Here is a 19,201-nt window from a genome sequence, read left to right as displayed (position 1 = left end):
CCGTAAATATCTGCTGTAATAAAACCATAAATATCTGCTGTAATAAAACCATGAATATATCCTGTAATAAAACCGTAAATATCTGCTGTAATAAAACCATAAATATCTGCTGTAATAAAACCATATATATCTGCTGTAATAAAACCGTAAATATCTACTGTAATAAAACCATGAATATCTGCTGTAATAAAACCATAAATATCTGCTGTAATAAAACCATGAATATATCCTGTAATAAAACCATAAATATCTGCTGTAATAAAACCATAAATATATCCTGTAATAAAACCATAAATATCTACTGTAATAAAACCATAAATATCTGCTGTAATAAAACCATGAATATCTACTGTAATAAAACCATGAATATCTGCTGTAATAAAACCATAAATATCTGCTGTAACAAAACCATAAATATATCCTGTAATAAAACCATAAATATCTGCTGTAATAAAACCATATATATCTGCTGTAATAAAACCATAAATATATCCTGTAATAAAACCATAAATATCTACTGTAATAAAACCATGAATATCTGCTGTAATAAAACCATATATTTTCGCAGATGTGTTGTCCTAACCTTGCAGCTTATTCGCTGAACTCAGAATGTCCTAAACCAAACTACACTGTCTGCAGACAGTCTTGGGTTTATTTGTTTGTTTGTTTGTAATTAAGCACAAAGCTACACGATGAGCTATCTGTGCTCTGCCCACCACGAGTATCGAAACCCTGTTTCTAGCGTTGTAAGGCCGCAGACACGTTGCTGTGCCACTGGGGTGGGGGCAGGGGGGTCTGGTTCAGGTGCTTGAACTCATCAATGTCCTAAACCAAACTACACTGTCTGCAGACAGTCTTGGGTTTGTTTGTTTGTTTGTAGGAGAGCACAGATAGCCCGTTGTGTAGCTTTGTGCTTAAGCCCACCACGAGTATCGAAACCCGATTTCTAGCGTTGTAAGTCCACAGACATGTTGCAATGCTACAAATAAATCCTCGCACATGTTTATTCATATCATAAGCTTTAAAAATACGAATTCAGGTTGGCACAGTTCGCCATACAGTTCTTATAAAACCAAAGGCTGAATTTAGTTTTATCTAAGCCTCGAATATTGTGATTTGGCGTTGTGTAAAAAAAAAATGTTTTAGAGAAATTAAATACTACAAACAAACAAAACTAAGACCAGAAATTAAAAATAGAACACGGAGAAAGCAAGCCAAAACCGTGTTATTTGAGAGGAAAACAATAATGTAGGAAACGCTCGAAAATCTGAGGTTCGATTCACCTTGGTGGACATAGCGCAGGTAGCCTATTATGTAGCTTTGCGCTAAAACAAACAAAAAAATCAACATTTCCGTTAACACGCAAGCTATATCCACTAGAGGAATTAACAAACTACACTATGTTACACACGTGAAAACAAAAAAAAGAATTGTTGATTAATAAGCTTATAAATATACAACAAAAATTGCGAACTACTCTTCAATCACGCAGCGATAAAAGTGAACAGAGCGGGGAAGGTAATGAGAAAACATGCTGGAATATATTCCTAATGAAGCAAAAAAACAATGGTTTGTTATTAGGCCCAAAGGTATTTCTGATGTGCCCACCACGGATATGGAGATAAGACCTAGATTTGCCTCTGAGCCACCTGAGGGCATCAAAATAGTAAAATTAAAACAAATAAACAAAATGTTACAAGGCAAGCGAGGCGTGTTTTACGACTGTTAACATCGGCAAACGAATGATAAAATGTTAACTAATGTAAAAGCCAGAAGTTAAAGGTATATGTTTTTTACAGATATACAAATGTTTTAAGAAAGGCAATGTTATAAGTAGGGTTCAGTCCAGTTTTTATTTAACGAAAATATATTATACTTTCATTATTTAATTTGACAAAGCTAATTACGTTGGGTGTGGTCTAGTGTTTGTTTGTTTGTTTAAAGCTAAACACAAAGCTGCACAATTGGCTATCTGTGCTCTACCCACCACGGGTATTGAAACGCGGTTTCTAGCGTTATAAGTCCTCAGACATACCGCTGTGCCAATGGGAAAAATATTCTAGTTTAACATGCAGGGCTGCATTACGGAAGGTCCAAGGTTTGAGCTCGTGATATGCCACTGAATATGTACCGCACTTTCAGATGTAGAAGCGTTATAGCTTTGGCTGTCACTCCCGCCGCTTGATTAAATTTGTTTGTTGAATTTACGCGCAAAACTATTTTCACTAGCCACCAACTCTTGGATTACTCGTTACCGACGGATAGTAGGGTTGACCGTCACATTATAACGCCCCCGGCTGTGGGGGCAAGCATGCTCGGCGACGGGTTTTAATCCCGCGATCTACATCTTGCGAGTTGAGTGCCCTAACCAAGCCCTACTGCTTGATCAATAGTTTCAAGTTAAGCTGCTGACTGACTACTCTTTATCTGGTCAGCAATCCTAAATTAGGGATAGCTAAGCCTAAACGTAAGTGCTCTTTAGTTTAGCCCTTGTATTGTATAAGATACCGTTTCAGTTGAAAGCACCACACCATTCTAAAGTTAAACTATGGGATGTAGTTAATCCGATCTTTTCGTAATTAATTATATCCACGTAACAATGCTAGAAGCTAATCGCAGAGAATCGGGAGGAATTTCAAAAGAAAGCCTTACTTTCTACACGTTGTTTTCTGGCGTTTAAAGCAAAGAGGGCACTTTGAAAATTCTGCTAAAGGACAATGTTATCATGCACTAAATTAGAAGGCGAACATTTTCTTGTGTCATGGCCTGGATGGTTCGGCCACTCGACTTGCAATCTGTGGGCCGCGGGTTCTAATCCAACCACTGAACATCTTCGCCCTTTTAGCCGTGGGACATTATAAAGTGATGGTTAATCCCACTTTTCGTTGATGAAGAGTAGCCCAAGAGTTGACGGTAGGCGGTGTCGAGTAGCTTTACTCGAAATTCAACAAAGAAACTTTGTGTCCTTTTATCTTGTCATGTATTCAAAGTTACAAAGATAGAGATAACCAAAATGAAACTTTGAAAAAGACAGCCTTCACAAAATACAAGCGTCCATTACTCATTCTTACGAACAAAATAATTATAATTTCTCTAACAATATTGTTTAAGCCGTGTCCTTTTATCTTGTCATGTATTCAAAGTTACAAAGATAGAGATAACCAAAATGAAACTTTGAAAAAGACAGCCTTCACAAAATACAAGCGTCCATTACTCATTCTTACGAACAAAATAATTATAATTTCTCTAACAATATTATTTAAGCCAATAGAAACATATCTAATACTGACCATACAAAACGAGTTTTTGTCTAAGTTAGCTATTTCGAAATTTTGCTGAAATTATTGAAAATGAGTGAATACCAAACACTGTGACTTTGAAGTTAATGATTTCTTGGATAGAGGGAGTTGCTTTAGTTTCCAACTCCCAAGCAGTGTTTTAATAAATTACCTTTTGCGAACACCCAAATTCAGGTCTCTACGATAAAAATGACAGGTAAATCAGTTGAGATCAATAAAATAAAGGTTAATGTACCTTCTATTAAAGGCAAAAACATATACCAGATATATATATATTTCTTATTAGTACTAATATTTATTATAAGGCAAAGAAATAATTCCAAAGGTAATTAGGGTCCTCCGCCAAAGTAAATGTGGCTTACTTCTTGAAGTGTGATTAACACATGCAAGCTAAACCGTACAGAGGGTTTCACGTTGGGATAAATACGGTGCTAGAAGTCGGTTCTATATTTACATTTAAATGGATGTCAATTAACAAGTTGAGCCGGTCTTGCTCTGTACTCTTCTAAATTAGCCTGAAAATCCATTTCGTGTCTCACTAAAAGAGATTTCCTACGCAAGATAAGAATAGTCTTTATTTATTTATTTTTAATTTATCTAGGAGCAGAAACTATTTACAATTATAATGGCTTCCTAGCGTTAGTGTTCAGCCATGGGTTTATTGATAAGAAAACTGTTAATTCTGAGGCATAGCACTTACTTCGGTAACTTTAAGGGCTGTGTTTATTGCCTTATTTTAATGTAAAGACACGAACTGAGAACTGTAGTAGATGTTATAAGCAGATTACATGTTTATAATTTTTATCACAATAACGTACTGTTACGTCTCTGATCGTTTGTTAATTTCCGGTATAAATTTTTCCCGAGGAACTTCAGCGATACAAGTCCTTTCTTAAATAAAACTAGTTTATTCTTTCTCAATACAACTTTGCAATACACAGAATTTCTTCTGTCAGTTTAACTTAAACACACGCTATAATTCACAACGATTCGCGTCAATTTACTTACGGTACACTATCGCTCACTTGACTGACTCAATTATCTGTCTATCTGCAATTATCACCGCTTTATTTGCCGGGCTTATATACTAAAATAGAGGGCGCCTAGAAAATACTAGAATCTCGCCACGTGTTACTAGGGTCACGTAACTTCCGCTGTCGTAACAGTACAGTACCGGTAATCTGCTTTTACAAACACAATTAAATATTAATAACATCACCAGAAAGTTGAAATTTAAAACATTAAAACACAAACAAACATAATATTTAATAAGATGGCTATCATTAAATTAAAACAACTCAATTGTTACCAGTAAGAATTGAAATAAAAGATATAAAATGTTTACTAAATATATGTTCATGGATATTATAAACAGCGGGAAAGTCATTCCCTTGGAATCATAAAACAATACTAAAAATCAGTAAATATATATGATCTCAAATGTTAAAGATTGACATAAAATGAAACGCTGACGTAGACTAACAACGCCTACTTATTGGCCATTGTTCCTGAACGTGATTGATAGCCCTGTATACTCACTGGCTTGTCAATTTTTAACAGTAAATATGTTATTACTGAGATAAAAATAGTTTCGTATATCAGTGTAGGTATGTCAACTACGTGCTTTCAAAATATTTTAGCCCTGAAGAAGAAAGCTTCCGAAAGCGCACAGGTTATCGATTTGTTTTCCGTTTTTGATTAAATACACTTGAGATTCACATTTCATATTTTACTGCTACCTAGGCGGAGTGGTATTTGATTGGCAGATGAGGTCATATTGCGCATAAATATATTTATTATTTTATAATAATAATAATAAAACAGCAAAAAATATGCACCACATGAGAGGCACACCCTCAGGTGCTAAGGGATACGATGGTGGTGGTTGTTGAATTTCACGCAAAATTATTCGAAGGCTACCTACGCTAATTTAGAAGCGATAAACTAGAAGGAAAACAACTACTGAACACAAGGCAGAAATTTGTTCTGGGGTGAGGGCAAAGTGAAGAATTGTGAATTGAATAAAAAATTCATATACTGAATGAATAAAGAAAGATTTATGTTTCTCAGTTTTCAGATGGGGGTAAGTGTCCTGTTGGGATTTGACTATTACTCTTATAAAACACCCAAAGCCCCAAAATACAGAGCGCTTTTTTTATTCTTTTGACGGTAACGGTGCGCAAATCATGGAGCCTTGGACCCACAGTCCGGGACACTAAGAAGTATGTACGTAAAATATTCAATATTTAAGATTATGTGTCACATACTCAAATGCTGAGAAATATATTCGCAAAAGCATTCGATATTAAAGGATTTGGCAAAATGTTTGGACAGACAACGAATGGAAATCAGTTCAAGCAGTCAACGCATATCGTGGGTCTGCCTTGCTCCATTTTGATTTGTTTGTAGTTTAGAACAAAGCTACACAATAGGCTATTTGTGCTATGCCCGTCACGGGTATCGAAACTCGGTTTCTAGAGTTATAACTCAGCAAACTTACCGCTGTGCTACTGGGGTGGAGGGAGCGCCTCTAGTTTCAACAACTAATGTCACAGGATCAATATCGGAAAAATGATTTTTTGTCATGCTATTAGCATTTTCCTAACACTTAAGCTAAGCTATTTTCCATAACGATATCAAGATCATCAATATATTGGGATTCTTTTTTAAAATTACGCTTCGTACACCGTTTTAATTAGGAACATCTTGCTATATGTTATTCCTATTTGCACGATTAATTAACTGCATGCTTGCTTTTTGCCTAAAGGGACAAACTTCATGCACATCTCTTTTTTAGTTAATTCTCTTTGACAACCCCCTCCTCTATGCTCGCATTGGAAGGAATTTATTTTGGTTTAGGGAAGTTCTCACCTTTACATTAGCGCCCACTATCGGTACACATGTGTAAGAAAATAATATGAGTACTCCATTTTTCTGACTTGATTTGAAAACCACAGAAAAAATTCTTTCTTGCACATTTTTTAAATATAAATTAATAATAACAGTTAAAGATATTGTGCAACATAATTATATTCAGGGAGAATTCTGTAATAATTAACTCTTAGTTTACTTTCTAAGTATATAATTATCCATTTTTGAGCATGGTTTGAAGTTTAATAGCGCTCGACTTCCAATCTGTGGTACACGTGTTCGAATCCCATTATCAAAAATGCTCGCTTTTTCAACAGCGGAGGTGTTATGATGTAACGGTTAATCCCGCTATTCGATTAGAGTTGGCGGTGGGTTGTTTCGACAAGCTGCTCTCTCTCTCGTCTATTCATCATAGAAACTTATACTTATCGCAAATCAATATACCTGAACAGTGATGTAATTAAAATTATATTTGAATCTATGGCAAAGCTGTGAAGGCAATCTGCTGCAGTCCCTAATTTGGAACTTCTGACCACTCAGCAACCCTAAAACCGAAACATCTTGTGGTATCGCAAGGATCCGAACCCGGCCGGCAGCTCCAAAATCTAGAGCTCTACCACAGAGCCAACCTACGTCACGTTAAAATCATAAAACACTTTTCAAAAATCTAAGTTTATGGGTACCAGTTAAAAGACTGCCTTCATCTAAAAAAATACGAAAATACAACATTCAGGCTTTATCTCAAGGTCGTGAGACAATCACTTGTTGGGTTCCAATAATCCAAATTTTTGTTTTTCTTGACCCGTGATGACCTCGCCAAATAGTAAACCAACTAACTATCCCTAGAAAGGCACTTTTAATTACTTAAAATTATTACATTACACCTTTAAATAACTACATTAAAAAAACAAAAACAAGTCCCTAGTTCATAAACTGAGATTACACAGTATATTTTGCCTAGATACTAACCATATACCAAATATGTAGATATTATGTTGTATATTTTCTAATGGCCACCAATTATATTTCGAGTTTTATACAAGTATTGGATTCATAATTTGTTTGTCTTTGGATATTCATGCACCTGCTAAGAACTATTGACTTCAATAGCACCCAATGCTAACTCTTGGGCTACTCCGGTCTGAACAAATAGTGATATTTAACTGTCACTCTTATAGTTTAACTAAGAGACCTATAGTGTGGACAGTGGTTTTGCTTGCAATAGCGAGACGTGAACCATAAACCCACAGATTCGTAGTCCAGAATACTAACCACTTGGACCATGCTAGCCCCGAGTCCATAAGTTGACATCATTTTTTAACTTTGGTCTTTATTTACCAAAGTTGTGCATTTATAGATTTTTTTTTTATCTTCTAATGTGGAAAATTACACGAATGAAAATTTAAAGTGTTTCTAAGTTCTCATTTTTTACACAAATTAAAGATAAAAATAAAAGTGAACCACAACTTTACTTCTTATTATGAAAGCCACTGAAACAAGAGACATTAGATTCAAGTTCAATGGTCGAGTTGATAAAAACAAGTGTTTTAATTAAAAACATCAAGTGTGGTGTAGTCACATGAAATATGTACATACACCTATATACAGAGTGTCCATAGGTGATTTGATAAAAACAAGTGTTTTAATTAAAAACATCAAGTGTGGTCTAGTCACATGAAATATGTACATACACCTATATACAGAGTGTCCATAGGTGATTTGATAAAAACAAGTGTTTTAATTAAAAACATCAAGTGTGGTGTAGTTACATGAAATATGTACATACACCTATATACAGAGTGTCCATAGGTGATTTGATAAAAACAAGTGTTTTAATTAAAAACATCAAGTGTGGTGTAGTCACATGAAATATGTACATACACCTATATATACAGAGTGTCCATAGGTGATTTGTATCTTCTCTTAATTTCAGATACGTGACTGATTACGGTGCTGTCAAAGAATGAGACGGTCGAGTTAATCTTGCCGTTAATCCAAATTTTATTATCTATAAGGCCAACATGTGGAACACATTCTGCAAAATTCATTGAAATACCTATGGTTCTAGACTTTTCGGACACCCTGTTTATGCTTTGTTTGACATGAAAAAGTATTGGGTCATTAATACTTTTATGGCCCTTAGTACTTTTCTTGAAACAATCCTTGTAGTTTTCTTCTTTACAGTTCTAGTGTTGGCTCTGTCAATTTTTATCTCAAGTAATATGGCAGAAATTTGGCACAAACACAGACTTCATTACTATCTCACCATTGCTGAGAAAGATTAACCCAATGGACCAAAGCAAAAATCTCCCTGAACTAAGGATTCCAATAACCACAAAAACAAAACTCTATACAATATCTTTTATTTTTAAATTATATACATCTCACTTTCTTTCTCACTCTGGAAACAACTGTTGTACTTTCCCATTTATCCCACAAACAAAAACATCACTAACTGGATTTTTCTGGATAACTCTGAACTGATCAGTATGTCCCAGCAACCAAACCTTCAGGTGATTAGAAGAAACATGTAAAATTGTGTAATGTGCTTTACCAAAAAATCACATACATACATATTTTTATAGACAGGTGTTATAAAAACACCCTTAAACTGTAATATCTGTTAAACAGAAATGATAATTTACCATTCACTGATTAACAAGGAAATCATAGGCAGCCCAAACTGATTTTAATTTTTAAGCTCATTTGCTTAAAAAATTTTTGTCATTATATATTTATTCTAGATTACATAATTAGAAGTCTTCCATTCTTCCATCTAGTTACTATAGGTAATGTAATTAGATAGATCTTCCATCTAGTTACTCTGGATACTATAATTAGGGAGGTTTTGCATCTAGTTACTACAGATAATGTAATTAGGGAAGTTTTACATCTAGTTACTACAGATAATGTAATTAGGGAGTCTTCCATCTAATTATTATAGATAATGTAATTAGGGAGTCTTCCATCTAATTACTCTGGATAATGTAATTAGGGAGGTCTTCCACCTAATTACTATAGATAATATAATTGGGGAGGTCTTCCATCTAGTTATTCTAGATAATGTAATTAGGGAGGTCTTCCATCTAATTACTATAGATAATGTAATTAGGGGGGTGTTAGATCTAGTTACTACAGATAATGTAATTAGGGAGGTTTTCCATCTAGTTACTACAGATTAATGTAATTAGGGAGGTTTTCCCTCTAGTTACTACAGATAATGTAATTAGGGAGGTTTTCCATCTAGTTACTATAGATAATGTAATTGGGGAGGTCTTCCATCTAGTTACTGCAACCCATTTTAACAAGCTAATTTATAGAGCTTTTGGAGAATAACAAAAGAAAATAGACGTATCCATCTTCACAAGAAATAAGCTCTTGTTAAACTGTTGTTGTTCTATCACTGTCATATGACAGTGGGTCTCCATCTTCCAAATACAGTGTATCTTGTTAAAACATCATGTTTCTAACACTTCATATACCTTTTCAAACAATACAACTTCAATATTTCTCAACTACTTTCGTTTCCTTACTCTACAGGCAAATATGTGCATATTGTCTTAGTTTTCACACTTTCAGGATGTAAATATTAAAATACAAAAAAAGACCACTGTGTCAAGAAACTATAGAAAATTGTTCAAAACACAGATAAAAAGCTAAATCATTTTTATGAACAATATTTGTATTTGTGGTTGAAACATTATTTTACGAATGGATTTTACTAATCAATATTGTTGTTCTGTTTCATACAATAATCTACATCATTGTTACTTTTCTTAGTAAGTATTTGAGTTTTTTTACAGCAATGAAATTTTTACAGAAGTTCAACATGTGTTTACTTTAATATTCATAAGATAAATAGCCTCATCATCACATATGCTGCTCTGTTTCATAATTTTAAAATTAATTCAGACAAGTATGAGGTTACTAAATAATTTGTGTAGTTTCTGTTTTTATACACATATCTTTTTTTTCACTGTGAATAAAAAAAGACTGAAGCTTAAACAGTTGTCCATCTAGTTTAGGTGGAAGAATTAGTATTATATCCAAGTTTAACAAACATGTCCAGACACCACTTTTCATTACCAAAGGTATTCAAGAAAAGTGAACTAAATGTAGAGCCACTTCTTAGGCATTATGAAAATGTATTACTAAACAGCCAATCAAAATTCTTTCATTTGTCAGAACTTACGTGATTGTTAAGATGATATTGTAAAACCCCAGAAGTAATAAACCTAACTTCACCATTACATAAACCAAAACAGTCAAGAAAAAATGTGTTTGAACTAATCATCTCCATGTAGGCTAATCTGCTTCAAATTCTGACAGGACCTTTCTTTGTTCCCAGTGCTTTATTGGAGAATATACACCACCACAGACTCTGATGGCTAACTTTCACCTGATAATGGCAGATGACAATAGAAGGCTGATCTGAAGATGAATAATTTCAAGGTAAGGTTTAAATGTACATGAAATAATAATAATTAAATAAAATACTCTAAAGCTATAAACTTTACATGGTTAATTTTGTTGTTTTTTTTACTATATCCACGGTTCTTGTATCAAATATCACTGCAAACTAATTTCAATAAAATATTCCAGCATTTTGCATGCTTGTAAATCATCATACTTCCATTTTTTAAATAAGAACATAATAGTACAAAACTTCGATAGTTTAGTTTCATTACGCTTCAACATCTATCCACTACGACAAGACCACTTAAACTACAGCATATTTAACCAAGTTGACAAGATCTGTCACAGATCAAAACTAAAATTCTAAAGTTTAAAGATATAAACAATGTCAATTCATGCAAAGTTATAAATTTTGGTCCTTAAGTTATTCAGGTTGTTGTTCTTATTAATGTTATCTTTTATATATAATAAAATCACAGAAAAAAACCAGAAGCCACACCTGTCTTACAGAATAGGCCAATTACTCTAGCACTTAAAATAGAAATAACTTAAAAACTGAAACAATGGTTTCCATAACAACCACATTTTTTTGTCTCAAAAAAATTATAATAATTTAACAATTCAGTTATAAGAACCTGAATACTTTTTGAAACCTCAATAATAACCTAGCTTATACTAGATACAAAGAATGGCATTTATTTATAATACCTGATCAGTAGATGGGCAACCAATTATCAACTGTTCATCTTCACTGTAGTTCGTTCGAACTAGCTGTAGAAGCTGTTCAAAGGCAGATTGAACTCGGTTCTAAAAAAAACAAAAGTTTTTATTTATCAAGCAAATTACACTTCAACAAAGTTGTTGCTGAAAACACTAGCTACATTATTTGATGAATGGAAGGTATCATTGATGATTTATATATATATATATATATAGGAGAGACAACAATTTGTAAATATATACATCTCAAGATTAATGTTAGACCTAATCCTTACAATAAAACTATATGATCGTAAAATATAATACAATACTCTGACAACGTGAGACATAATATCAGGATAAAATTGGTCATTTTTGTTGTGTATTCTCTCAAATTGCATACATGTTCCACTCTTACAGATTACAAGGGGTTATCTGTCTTTTTAAGCTCCAAGTAAAGCTGTTCATTCTCATTCTTTTGCTTTAAATAAAGCATCTTGCTATAAAAGCTGTATTCAGAACTCTTTCCACCCTTTTTGTAACTCAACACTCCTGACAGTTACGACATGGTTTCCGAATAATTCTTGTAAAATGAAAATAGATTTTAAAAGGATATATGAAAAGTGTACATAATACATTCAGAAAATTGAAATTTGTAATTAAAGTATTTGGTACTTTTAACCCAAATGACACCTTATGTGACACATGGGTTAAATATGGCTCATTTTGATTGATCGATTATTTTACATGGCATTAATCAATGTAATCGATGTTCCTGGATAACAAGTTGTTTCAATAAATCAAATTCACCATCTGACTAACAGCAGGATTGGTTCTCATGGCATAACTACAAGTTTAGTGCATATTGAGTGGCATTTCACAGCACAACTTAATAAAGGTTTAGTGTGTATTGAGTGGCATCTCACAGCACAACTTAATAAAAGTTTAGTGTGTGTTGAGTGGCATATCACAGCACAATTTAATAAAGGTTTAGTTGTGTTGAGTGGCATCTCACAGCACAATTTAATAAAGGTTTAGTGTGTGTTGAGTGGCATATCACAGCACAACTTAATAAAGGTTTAGTGTGTGTTGAGTGGCATATCACAGCACAATTTAATAAAGGTTTAGTGCGTGTTGAGTGGCATCTCACAGCACAACTTAATAAAGGTTTAGTGCGTGTTGAGTGGCATATCACAGCACAATTTAATAAAGATTTAGTGCATGTTGAGTGGCATCTCACAGCACAACTTAATAAAGGTTTAGTGTGTGTTGAGTGGCATCTCACAGCACAAACCTTGGGTTTTTTGATCAGCAGCCCAATGTATCAACCAATAACTTAAATCTAGCCCCATTCTGAAAAGTAACCGATCATTCTCAACAGTGATTTTTTTATCACTGGTACACAAAATACGTACCCTGATTGGCCTAAACAGAATGTGCTCTGTATCTCTGTTGGCTAAATATAGCGACATGCTATTTGCCAAGTTCGGAAGCTTGTTTTTTAAATGTTTGTACGCTTCATTAACAAGTTCAGACACTTTTTCCGGGCTAGCCCAAGGCTGGTTCTTCAGCACTACTTGTCGTGTAGCCTCTTTCTCCCCAACTTCTAAGATGACTTTAGCCTACATAAAAAAAATTTTTAATTATAAGAATAGTAAATTTGAAGTGTATTGATGAAAACTGCACAACAAAAATAAACAATTAACATTTTAATCGCTTTAGAATGTTTACAATGTTTGGTCTTACAATTTCTAAACGTAAACATTTTCTTTACATATTTCTTAAAGTAATTATTAAACTCCTTAATAGTTTTTATACTCTCAGGAGTAACAATAGATAAACTTTTTAATTTTTCTACCTGTGAAATGACAAAAATTCTTCACTAATAAATATCAAAAGGAAATTCATATTAACTGATTCTAAATAAATTAATGCACAAATATAAGCCAGTAGCTGTGATTAATACGCTCGTAATAAAATGTGTACCAGTAATAATTACACGTAATGCATTACATAAGAAATACTGAAAAAAATGACAAATATTTTGCATCACAAAGTCCTTTTACAGCAGGACCTCTCTGTGGTTTTGAATGTATTAATTATTTACTCTGTAGAAAAATGGCCTTTTTAAATCAAACTGTAGCTCCTTTACTAAAACCTTACCTTATTCAGGAAAATAAGAAGCTGTCCTATTAACATTTCAACAGTATTTGCAATGAATTCCTCACATATTATCTTCAACTGGTTGTCAACGGCCTTTTTGGAATCGACAAGATTTTCCATGACTTGTGGTGTTCCCTGATGAAATCATCATACACAGAGATTTATGTGAGGTTCTCAACCTTTCTTAGTCCAGTAATTAAATATAACACACTTTATATGTAAGGAATATACATACATATATTATCAAATATTAGGTCATATTTAGAAGTTTGCGACAAATGTGTATTTGTATCATATAGTAGTATGAAAAAACACACAGTTCATCGCACAACCACCATGTACGCACATAATTCATAGACAGAATACAATTAAAACAACTGGTGTAATCACAGTTGAAAAATGAGAAAATGCTGAAATTACAGTCACTCTTATATAATAATATAAAAACAGAAATCAGATAAAACAAATCCACAATCATAGGATAACTAGAGAAATTGCTTGAATTACACAATAACGCTTTATAATGTACAACCAAGTAATCTTAAACGAAAAACTTTAGAGGTCACAAGAATATTAAATTTCCATCCAAAATTAGTGCATATCTCATGCCATTCTTTAAGTCTGTCAACTCAAACATTATGCTATTTCACTAACATAGTTTCATGTGATTGTAACACATTTTGACTACATAATTTCCATCAGAGGAACTTATAAACTAACAAGACAATGGTACAACATGCACAGACAAACCTTCCAAATCCAAATTACTAATAGGATACTATGTTTTTAAATATAACTATATTAGTTTTTTTGTAACAGGGACAATTAAGAATGATATCTATTTTGTTCTCTTTATATTCTAACACTTCAACTCTGCACAAATACCTCCTCTTTTCTTTTTTTTATTATTTTATATTCTTTAACGGTGAAGATATGCCCAAATGAAACCTTTTTTAACATATTCTACAATACTACATCTACACAACTCTTTATATTCTAACACTTCAACTCTGCACAAATACCTCCTCTTTTCTTTTTTTTATTATTTTATATTCTTTAACGGTGAAGATATGCCCAAATGAAACCTTTTTTAACATATTCTACAATACTACATCTACACAACTCTTTATATTCTAACACTTCAACTCTGCACAAATACCTCCTCTTTTCTTTTTTTTATTATTTTATATTCTTTAACGGTGAAGATATGCCCAAATGAAACCTTTTTTAACATATTCTACAATACTACATCTATGCCGAAAAAATAACTTTTTTTTTCTTTTAACTCTTTCAGCACAGGCTTGGTCCCTGGGACCAACTTTGTAACCATTTTGTGCTTGTTATAGTTTTCATGCTATAATTTTTAAATTAGTAAGCGCATGTTAACAAAATTTGGCAAATTATCAGTACACATTACAATGCTTTCATATGCAAAATATCAAATTTTTTATTAAGCCTTAAAGTTTGTTAAGCAATGTTTTTCTCATGCCTTTTTTTCTTTTCACATGTTGCCTATCCAACATGCAAAGTAATTTTCATTTTAATATAAGAAATACTTTTATGCATCAAAAACTTTTCAAATTTCATATGCGAAATCTTATAATGTCCAAATAGTTATCAAATGTTTCTTAAGAAGAAAACTTTATATTTTATCTGTTATTTTCACTAACAAATCTCTGTATGGGTTTGGTAGATTTGACCAATCTTGTAACCATCATAAAAAATTATGAAATAAATATAAATTATGCTTCTTTCGTTCTAGAATGACAACAAATTATAACACGAAAACATAAATGTTTAGACTAAATAGCTTAAATCTCATAACGTCATACATTTATATATATATAGTTATATTATACTGACCTTTCTGCTGTGCCTGGCTATCAATATAGAAGTTATAATGACGTGGCACACGTGCTCTATGTTACCATATCCAATAATATAAAACTGACCTTTTGTCTTTACAAAGTGACCTGTCTTGGCTGTGTTTTAGTAGACTAGTATTTTGTAAAATACAGTCACATTTCTATTATTATAAATTATATATGCATATAGATTATTACTATTTAGAAATAAGTTCTTAAACATATTTTTCTTAAAACATAGAACAGTAAATAAAGAAGTAAAGCAAACAATTATCTCTTCTAGTTATGACCTTTGTACTTGACGTACAATATTTTTTAGGTTTTATACATACAGTTGAATAACCAAAAAATCATAAATTACTATATCGATACCACAGAATTCCACAATAATTTATCAAGCTTAGTAACTAAGCTGTATGTGGGTCTAAAAAATATGAGATTTTGAACAGACTAAAGACAACCTACCTCCTTGAAATCTTGGTTCAAAAGAAAGAAATGGTATCCTAACACATGAAAATGGCTGAGAAAGCCACTAGGAGACATTCTGAGCTTTTGATTGGTTATTCACATGTCATATATTGAAGTAAGTGTATAAAATGGACCTTTTCCAAAAATGGAAAGAGGTGAGCCAGGCCACTGTGTTTGATTCAGTGCATGAGATATCTCAGCAAATAGAAAATATATGAGGTTCTTATTTTATATTCTAGTTTGTCAATATCAGTAATTTGAGTTCCTAATTCATACGAAACTACAGACTTAGTATTTTGACGTCACAAACATCTAATCTGAACCACTGCTGCATTCAACATACCATATGACACACAATAATCAATATTTAACTGTGTTTTTGTAATATTTACTTTTAAATTAAGAAATTAAGTAATGTATAATACTAAAATTTTAATTATAATCTACAATTTGATACCAAATTTATTAATATAATTTCATGAAATAGTAGTTCAATAAAATTTTGAATGAAAGTCGACAAATGCTATGACATGGCCTTTGACCCGTGACCCATCTGGAGAGGGTTAATATTCTACAACTATGCCCAAATTAAAGTTTTCTTTTTATATTCTATAACACAAACTATGCACAAGTGAGAGCTCTTTTTTCTTTTAATATTCTACAACACTACAACTATACTCCAATAAGCACACTGCTTGGGTAGGATGTTTCACAAAGAATGCTACTACTTGTAGGTACAGTTTGGAATTATTCAAGTTAATCTTTGTAGTACAAACTATCTACAACAGGCCTTGTTTTAGATACAATCTACATTATGACAATTTTGACTATAAATTACAAGGCATAAGTTTAGTATCAGTTTTATATAAATAAAACGTGACTGACGTACAAGATCCAATAATGTCAGTAAATACAGAATTGTTATAAATCACTGACATACCAGATCCACTAATGTCAGTAAATACAGAATTATTTTAAAACACTGACATACAAGATCTACTAATGTCAGTAAATACAGAATTATTATAAAACACTGACGTACAAGATCCACTAATGTCAGTAAATACAGAATTATTACCAAACACTGACGTACAAGATCCACTAATGTCAGTAAATACAGAATTATTATAAAACACTGACGTACAAGATCCACTAATGTCAGTAAATACAGAATTATTATAAAACACATGTCATGTGAGTATACACATACAAATCTGTACATTTAATTTATGGCTACAAACAGCTAAACAAAAAACAGAGAAAGTGCCTTATGTAATAGTTTAGCAATCGAATAATGCTTATTACCTATAAAAAATGACTTAAACGTTGAAAAGACTAGTGCACTATAAACTTTGGATAGGTAGGCAACCAATGATTTATAAGCATAAGGAAAAGTTTTATCGTTGGTGGAACATATTAGATGTTTTGACAGAACATTGGTCTATCTTCTTCGCACCTACGTCAAAATATGTAACATGTTCCACCATCAATAAAACTTTTCTTTATGCTTATAAATCATTGTTTGCCTACCTATTATTGTATTAGCATAACGTGCTTCCTTACTCAACCATACATTTATATTTAAACAACAATCAGTATTACAATGACTTCACCCGAAGAGTTTCAGCTAACCCTCACTTAAACAATTTTTCTAATTACTAGTTATGTTAAACATGTCTCAAGAATTAGTAAAAGTACAAGGAATCTCCTAACGTGTTAACATTTTAAAAAAAGTTGTTTAAATTTCCTATAAAATGCAAACAATTTAACTTTCTAATATTTTAGGAAGTAAATATATGAATATCTGCTGAAAACTTACCTCGAGCAGAAACTCGAGCAAAGCATTATTTGAATTTAGAGAGAAAAGTTTTGACTTTTTATGCAGTAAGCCAAAAGCAGCACCTAAATCAGAAAATACCAAATGTTGAGAACTATAGACATAAATAATAAGAAACTCCTGTATGCAAAGTAGTTTATAACGAAATATAATTGTAGTGATAAAACTTAAAACATGTCACAATATATATACAGAAATAATGATTTACACAACTATTTCAATTAATAAAAAAAGATATTAATCTGGGGCAAGTTACTAAAGAGCAAATGAGCCCAGAGAATTTTATTTGTAGAGCAAAACTACTTGATATGGAAAAAAATTATATTTACAAATAGCTTAGAGCCAAAATGCAGATTTGTAGCTTTTAACAATACAAAACATCGCGTCTCAACAGTGAAAGATGAAAGAAAAAATCACTTGAAGGATTGATAATTTTTGAATCAGGAATGACTCAAGATATATTCGTTTTCGTTATCTGCTACTTTACTGCAATATTTCTTTCTGGGCTAACCATATGTTCATATACGCTTGTTTATATCTTGAAGATTGAAGAAAGCGTACATACTTTTAATACGGCTGAAGTCAAGAACTGTCTCCTTGATGACAAAATCAATTTGGAATGGAGAAATCTGTTCTCGAAGAATTAACAGGTGTTTAATCAGGAACAGATGTGCATCAAGTGAGGTCTGAAAAACAATAAAATACATCACTAATTAATAAGAACTTCTGAGTGAAAGTAAAGAAGAATGTATAATAATATATCAAACATACCATATATGCTATATCCAGTGCTGACAAGGCCTTTTTCTCACAGTTCTTCAGGCCAGCTGGGATATAACAGACATACCAGTGACTATGTAAACTAGATTAATCAGTGAAGAATAACTTTTAACTATTTTAATTATGCCACAACACAACAGAATTAGAGTGAGTTTTTTTAACACTATATTTTTTATCTATTTTAACACCAAACATTGTTACTGATGATAAAATACAAATTATTAACAAAAAAAAAAACACACAGTGAGAATTGCAAATTTTTACACGTTCTTTGTGTTTATGTACACTTCATGAATTTTTGAATTTCTTTGATAAAACTTTTACTAACAATACTATAATCACTGTCTTTAGCCTGTACTTTCAGTATTTGTCACAGACAAAATTCCACCTCATGTAGATGTCATAACTTGAATATTTTATTATAGACACACATATTCCTTCAGTTTCCTACTCAAGCCCTAGCTCCCATGTTGAGCTACATGGGCATGAATTAATACCTTCAGTGTTTAGTCAGTCATGTGATCGATACTTACCTCCGTGGTATTATCACAGTGATTTATTTGATATTCTATCACACATACATGTTAATCTCTGTTTTATTGTAATATATTATATTATTATATCTTCTTCAATAGTCATAGGCCTAGTGGTATTTCACAGCCACAGTTTTAATACTCATGGAATTAGCTTTTGCCAATCCCCTCCTAACTTAACATGAAAAAAAATCCCCATTGTTACCATTCGTGCCAACCACCTCCTAACTGAACATGAAAAAATCCCCATTGTTACCATTCGTGCCAACC

The 19,201-nt window shown here is 32.3% G+C and overlaps 1 protein-coding gene across 2 annotated transcripts in view; it reads right to left on the bottom strand.

Moving 5' to 3' along the window:
• Nucleotides 1-8,517: 8,517 nt before the first annotated feature.
• The window catches only part of LOC106466584 (conserved oligomeric Golgi complex subunit 3-like), a 34,126-nt gene continuing 23,442 nt past the window's right edge, over nucleotides 8,518-19,201 (bottom strand). The window contains exons 15-21 of one of the 2 annotated variants that reach the window (XR_002612243.1): nucleotides 18,184-18,304; nucleotides 17,601-17,683; nucleotides 13,449-13,583; nucleotides 12,701-12,907; nucleotides 11,295-11,393; nucleotides 9,179-10,601; nucleotides 8,518-9,063 (exon numbers count right to left, since the gene is read on the bottom strand). Coding sequence is in view for 1 of the 2 variants with exons in the window: in XM_013926877.2 (XP_013782331.2) it covers nucleotides 10,566-10,601; nucleotides 11,295-11,393; nucleotides 12,701-12,907; nucleotides 13,449-13,583; nucleotides 17,601-17,683; nucleotides 18,184-18,304 (681 nt within the window). In the remaining variant the exon portion in view is untranslated. Of the gene's footprint in view, nucleotides 10,602-11,294; nucleotides 11,394-12,700; nucleotides 12,908-13,448; nucleotides 13,584-17,600; nucleotides 17,684-18,183; nucleotides 18,305-19,201 lie in introns of both variants that reach the window. The other variant, XM_013926877.2, reaches the window with a different exon arrangement.

The sequence above is a fragment of the Limulus polyphemus genome, unplaced genomic scaffold (assembly GCF_000517525.1).
Source record: "Limulus polyphemus unplaced genomic scaffold, Limulus_polyphemus-2.1.2 Scaffold2310, whole genome shotgun sequence".
NCBI lineage: Eukaryota > Metazoa > Arthropoda > Merostomata > Xiphosura > Limulidae > Limulus > Limulus polyphemus.
The sequence above is the reverse complement of the archived record's forward strand: the minus strand, read 5'-3'. Positions and strand labels throughout refer to the sequence as shown.